Below are 7,209 nucleotides of genomic sequence, written 5' to 3'. Positions count from 1 at the left end.
ATATCCCTGATGAACTCATGTTAAGGACTGTGTGTGAACTGGTGTCGCTTTAGTCCAGTATTTCTTTAACCTTTTTTTGATATCAGAGACCACTCATTATATGCATAAGTTGTCGCAGACCATTACAATGCGAATACAACGAAAAACCATTACGATTTACATTGCACGGACTAACTAGGTGTTTGTGACTGATTGGCGCCGGTTCACAGATTGATCGTTGAGATTAGTGTTGTCAATAGGATACTTGTATTTATTATTGACTAGCTGTAGTACCCAGCCGTTGAAAAGGTGAAATAAAAACTCGTTTTTACAAAGCATAGGAAATTGTGCTTCTATTTTTCTTCCTAATATAATAAATATTAAATATGCAATAAAAATATATAAATTTTTAAAAGAAAGACATACTGTTTTCAAGAACTCTAACATTAGTGGTCGCCCTCCAGTGGCACAGCGGTATGTGGTAACTTATAAGGAACAGATACACACACATATTGAAGTTTATGAACATAGATTATTTGTTTCCAGATTACACTTGTTAAGGGTAATGCAAATATTAAGTGCTCATAGTTTGTTAATTGCGATTCGAACAAGAAGTGGGCATTATTTGGGAATTTGGAGCCGACATGCACACTCAAGAAAGCTAGTAGTAAAGTTTTACAGTTTCTATGTACAATATGTAAGTGTAAGTTGGAGAATAAATTTGATGCTGTCCTAAATAGGTAAGTGGTTATGGACAAAGAGAAGAATAAACTGTGAAGAATGACAGCAGTATTTAAAGGGGAAATTGCGTTTTTGCATGCAAATGATACATTGGCTAATAATGACTTTTAGGTAGTTAAAAACTATACTACTAGCCCTAGTAGTAGTAGATTTAACTATAATGAACAGGTTAATTAAATAAAATACTTGCCTAAACAATGAGCTTAGGGAGGGATAACAAAATGGACAAATATGGATGGGAGTGAAAAACATAAGGATGTTATTGTTATAGAAGATTCTTTATTATAGCATGCGGATAGGATATTCTGTGGGCAAAGAGGGAGAAAATGATTAGATTATGTTATCCAAAGGGAAGGATGGAGGGTAAAACCAACAGAGCAAGTGATATAATAAAATATACTAGGCAATCTCTGTAGTACACACAGAGGTTAATGTTGTAAAGAAGAGTAGGGCAGATGAGCTTATTGTTAAGTGCAAGGCATTAATAAAGGCATTCGAAAAAAGTCCATAATAAGTTAATTCTGTTGTGGATACTTCTAAGACTTAACTTCAGAGATGAAATTAAGTGTAGGTCACTAGGGCTTAATGTTCAGCTTAGGTTGTTATATAAGGAAGATTAGGTTGGCTAGTTGTATTTTTGAAATCAATTCAGTGGGAAAGGGGATGGTTTACATTTAAATAGGAGATGGGCTGGCTAGTTTGCAGGGTTATTAACTCAACTGTAATAGCAATTTAAACTAGGATTAGAAGTGGAGAGGGCCTGAATAATTAAGATAAGAATAAGATGTGGAGCGGAGTATAGTGTGGAAACAAGTTATAGAAGCAGTTTTAATGGTAGGCTAAACTGTTGTTATTGCAATTCTAGAAATATACGAAATTAGATGGGTGAATTTAAAGCTTTGGTCAAAGGAGAGGATTCTAAATTAATGGGAATAACTGAAACCATTATAAATATAAAAAAGTGCAAAATTGTCAGGATAAAGTCAAAAATTACATTTCAGGCTACTTTCAAAGAAAAATGGAAGGTAAATCACAAGTGAAACATCAAAATCTTTTAATTTTCATATTTAATACTACAGAAACTCATTGAATTTAAGCATTGTTGCAACATATTTAATCAAATATGTCCTTTGTTTAAATGTCCTTTGGGATTTTATTTCAAATGTCTCTAACACACTCCCATAAAGTTTCTTTGGAAGCAACTGTTGATTTGTCAAGTTTTGATCTATCAACTCTCAGATCTGTTCAATTGGGTTGAGATCGGGGCTCTATGGGGTCCATTGCATCATTTGAATGACTCCAGCAGCTTCTTTCTTAGCTACATTGTTTCTGCTTAGGTTGGATGAATGTTTGGGATCATTATCTTCTTTGCAGTAGAATCCTTTATCAATAATACGCAAATCATTGGGTATACCATGACGGATCAGTATCTGGTGGTACTTGCTCTGGTCCATTATTCCATCTATTTTGCAAATTTCTCCTGTTGCCTCAGCAGAAAAACACCCAAACCATCACACTACCTCCCCCATGCTTCATGGTAGGTGCCATGCATTGACGTAAGTATCTTTCGCCTTTCTTTCGCCGAACGTACAACATCAGTATCATTGACTTTAGGTGTTCTGCCTCTTTCTTTCCTATTTTCAAATTTATCTGTCTCGGTCTCACGATCTATGGTATACTTGACAGTGTTTGGGGAGTATTTCAAATCTGCATCACTTTGTCGGAGAGTCCAACCAGCATCACGTAAAGCTTTTATGCAAACCTTCTTTTTTACTGACAATTCTCTACGCTTTTTGGGCCGTGGCACGACAACAAAACTTAATATATAGGGTTAAATATTGTTCTATCAAGGTTTATTTGTGGAGTGCTATTAAATTGATTTCTTCTAGCATATACCAGTATCAGTTGCTAGCTTCTTTCGATATAGTTAAGACACTGCATGGGGTGCCATAACAGTTAATTCAGACCCTAAATTTGATCAGTATGTTCATTCAAGCAGAACCCTTATGACATGTCCTTGGTACAAGTAAATGGGAATTCTAAAGAATGATAAGTATTCTCACCCTGGCTCATTCAACTGTCAACAGGGATCAGTGAAGCATTACCACAGTGTTGAAATTTACATTCTGTAATGGCATGGAAGAATTAGCCCCATAGAATGAAAAAAAAATGACAAAACATTCTCTTGTCCTAACACTTTTGCACAATGCTGTAGATGAAGGAATGATCAATAGTTTATTAACATTTGCTGATGAGTATAAATTTGGTGGGAATAATATTAAAAGTGCTATGAAAGAAAAATGATCGTGGTGTTCTTAAGCCATTCAAGTAATGTGCTGCTGCTAGAGGCAGGATAAATAGGAAATATTGAACACAAAGAGTTAATAGTGTTATTCGTTAGGCCACAGTTGGAGTACCGTTTTCAGTCTTAGGTTCCTTACGTTGAAAGAGCATCGAATTGTTGTAAAATAATCAGAGGAGAGGTACTGTGAAGATGCCTGAGATGTAAAAGTTGTCAAGTGAGAATATGTTAAGATAGCTGAACTTTTTTCTTTTGAAAGGGAAAGCTAAATAAATATTTGAATAATAAGGGCTGGCTTTGAGGTTTTAGTGTTTAGTTTAATCTAGTGGATAGGTTGGCCTAGATGGACCAAACGGTCTCCATTGTCTTCCTTTAATGTTACGTTATATATCAATAACGCATCATTACATCCCAATATTCGGTCAGATAAAAGCTGAAAGTGGTGCTATTAGTTAGATGCCTTCCCCTCTAGTTAATTAGTTCATAGTTTACAGGCAGCTCTAGGCAAAAACTATAACCAAATCAAAATTTTTATTACTTTTTTCTTTAATTTCGAGAAAATTATACTTTCCTTTATTTGTTTCCAGATAGTCTTAGTTTTTTCATGTCTAACTTTATTTGGTTTGTTTCCAGATCTCCTACAACATGGAACGAAAAAATATACCTTCCTTCAGACGGTATGTTGAGTACAGAAAACTATCAGACGTTCCCTCGCATTTTCCATTCTATACAGCTTATATTGAGGTAAACTGAGTTAAATTCATATTGTTATTACATATGCTTTACAGTGATCTTGTGTATGAACATGAGCATCTCCAAAACTTGTGATATTCTCCGAAATACCCACAATACTTCCACGCCTGTGATAAACATAACTCTACTGTTGAGCATGGAAAAGATGCTACCATGTACTGATGAGTCTCCTTCTCAGTTTTGTGCTTGTGCTGTGTTGCCAATTTCAACTCTATGTCAAGTCCGCTGACAATTCACAATTCATTTCTTATTTATATTTAAAAATTATAATCAGTGTTATAATTATTAAAAAAACTTAAAGCTTTTCTACGAAATTGAGTTCTAATGTTACTTCAGAAGTAGAACAAATAGGCTGTTCAGATAATAATTGTTCAGAATGTAGAAAATAATCTACAGATTTTGTTAGGTTTACTAAATTTTGAACCAAAAGCAAGGAATATTTATTCAATCTCAGTTAAAACATAAGCTTAAAGATTAAATATTACAGCATCCGTTTGTTCTTTAAACGAATCTTTAACCTGATATCATTTTAAATTAATTAATTTAATCAAAGGGTTTTCCTTCAAAATTTTATTATTCTGTACTTCTTTTAAAGTTTAAAACAATCTACACTTTTAACTTCTTGTTTCAATAAACCAAAAGCCTCTACAGTCTAACGAATTAAAGATTTAAACAAAATATTATTTCGTTTATTTTAAGAAGTTAACAAATGTTTGTGAACTTTATGATATTGCTTTAAAATATAACATTGAGATATAGAAACTTTGGTAACACATTAAATTGTTTATATCCGTTAAAATATTACGCTACTTATTTTTGAAAATTTTTAAATGTAATTTTTTGCATTCTTAAATAATATCAGCAATAGACTCATTCTTTAGAAACTTCAAATAGTTAATAAATTTTAACACTAAAAACGTTAAATATCGTTGTAAAATGTTATTCTTGTACTAGAAGACTTTACAGAAACTTTATACATAATTTATACTACAATTTAATAAATAGGGTTAGATAAGTTTTTCTGCAAGAAAACTGCTGACACGAATGAAAGAACATTCACATTTAAGAATATCGAATAAATCAAGTACTCTGGAGTACACACTTGGTGTGTGTGAGTAGTCGTCCATTCAAATTATTTCAAGATCTTAATGAAGCCAATGATGCACGAAGATTTCATGTAAAAGAGGACTAGCTCATTCATAAGCACATGCTATAAACTACCCATGTCAGTTCGCCGTATAAATTGCTTACCACGTTTCTTTAGATTACCATGCAAAGTTATTTTCTCTGGTACACATTAGTATCATGTCTATTTAACGGAGAAAAACATTTGTCTTTCCAACAAGAGAACTGATTAAGAAAAACACTGCATCCACTTCCAAATAACAGATTACAGCCCAAACATATAAAACAAGTTTTCCTCATCAAAGGAACAACATAAGTCACATCAGAACACCACAGAACCTTTGGTGAGTACAATTGTCAAACTTAGCAGAATGCCTGGTACTCATATACACCACAAAACACTTGATGAACACACTTTGGACATTGTGTAGCATGCCTGGTTTTCATAGACAATAGAGAACAGATTTGACACTTTGTATTGTTTTGTTTGTTTGTTTTTTGAATTTCGCGCAAAGCTACACGAGGGCTATCTTCCGTCCCTAATATAGCAGTGTAAGACTAGAGGGAAGGCAGCTAGTCATCAGCCAACTCTTGGGCTACTCTTTTACCAACGAATAGTGGGATTGACCGTCACATTATAACGCCCCCACGGCTGAAAGGGTGAGCATGTTTGGTGTGACGGGGATTCGAACCCGCGACCTGCGGATTGCGAGTCGAGTGCCCTAACCACCTGGCCATGCCGGGCCAAACACTTTGTAATCGGTCTGGCCCTCAATACACCTCAAAAACTCTTGGTGAATACAGATTGACACTTTGTAGCATGTCTGTAACTCCTAGACACCACAGATTATTTGGTGAATACAGATTGACACCTTGTAGCATGTCTAGCACTCAAAGACACCACAAAACTCTCGGAAGTACAGTTATGATATTTTGCCGCAAAAATGTTCCCAAACCCGGAAGTAAAATAATATGATTAGCAGTAATAGTGTTGCAGCTAAAATCGAATGTTTTTTCAAATAATTTAATGTTATATGTTTATATTTCTCATACATTTTGTTTTGGGAAGTTTAACAATGTTTGTACACTTCCTTTGTATTTGACGGATCTTAAGAAAATGTGTGAATAGTTTTTCAATGTGAATAACTAAACATTTGAAACATTATTTATAATTATTGCTCAATTCCTGGTAAAGTTTGAGAACATTTTCATAGCCAGTTATGTCATATCAAAGAAGTTTTGTTCATGAAATATTTGCAATCTTTTCTAAGTTTATTTCCACATCTAAAGCCCATTCGTGTTATCTTCTAAAGGAAGGAAAGCCTATTGTATCAAACACATGAAAACCTTGACCGACATGTTTTATCTAAATATAAAAAAAGGTTGAATGTTTTGCATATTAAAAATATATTATCTGTTATCTAGGGTTGGGCTTTATACAGTGAACACTTGGGCAACGAACTTGGACTGTTTGAAGATCCATACTTTCGGTAAGAAGATTATACTTTAAAGCAGGTGTTGGTATTATGTTCTGAAATATGCAAATAAATATTTTAAAATGAGGATCGCATTTCAGGAGATTATTATGTTTGTGACAGACAATTGTAAGCGACACTTTCCACACGACTGCAGAACGAAACTATGAAAAAATCTGAAGTTGTACAATGACTAATTATTTTACAAATTCAATATATAAGTCGCACACAAACAAAGTGTTATATAAAATTTTACGGATCAAAATATATCTGACAAAGAATGTTTATGTAACATTGAAAGGCTTACTAATCTTCTGAAGAACCTATATTTCATGTTTTTACATATTAGAGTATATTTATCAATTAGCGTGTCCATATTTGTTTACACGAGGAATTTTAATATCTAAATGTTCACTTAATCATATATAATCATATATATTAGCGTGTTTGTGTATGTGCATGTGTAATTGCACCTTTGATATAATTGTTGTATTATCTATATACTACTAAAACTCTGAGATTGTTTGTTTGATTGTGTGCTTGTCTGTAATTAAATAGAGCAAAAACGGCGCACAATAGCGCCATATTTGTAATGAAATGAGAATAGAAACAGAATAAAACAAGTTTTGTTAAAACTGGGCCACGTTTTACCGAGTTATCGCCGTTTTTCGGGTCACTTTTCGTACATTCCATTATTATAAAACTTCGTTTTCCACCTGATGAATCACTTTAAAATATCTTCTATATAACAATATATGCACAAAAGAAATGAAATAATGAGAAGAAAATGTGTTATAACGGCAAGTAGAAAGAACAACAATAAAATGGACCTAC

The 7,209-nt window shown here is 33.4% G+C and overlaps 1 protein-coding gene across 1 annotated transcript in view; it reads left to right on the top strand.

The window, feature by feature from the left end:
- The window catches only part of LOC106458963, an 89,201-nt gene that overhangs the window by 75,741 nt on the left and 6,251 nt on the right, over window positions 1–7,209 (top strand). The window contains exons 14-15 of the mRNA XM_013918533.2: window positions 3,656–3,766; window positions 6,326–6,390. Coding sequence (XP_013773987.2) covers window positions 3,656–3,766; window positions 6,326–6,390 — 176 coding nt within the window. The remainder of the gene's footprint in view (window positions 1–3,655; window positions 3,767–6,325; window positions 6,391–7,209) is intronic.

Source organism: Limulus polyphemus, unplaced genomic scaffold, assembly GCF_000517525.1.
Source record: "Limulus polyphemus unplaced genomic scaffold, Limulus_polyphemus-2.1.2 Scaffold538, whole genome shotgun sequence".
Classification (NCBI taxonomy): Eukaryota; Metazoa; Arthropoda; class Merostomata; order Xiphosura; family Limulidae; genus Limulus; species Limulus polyphemus.
The sequence above is the reverse complement of the archived record's forward strand: the minus strand, read 5'-3'. Positions and strand labels throughout refer to the sequence as shown.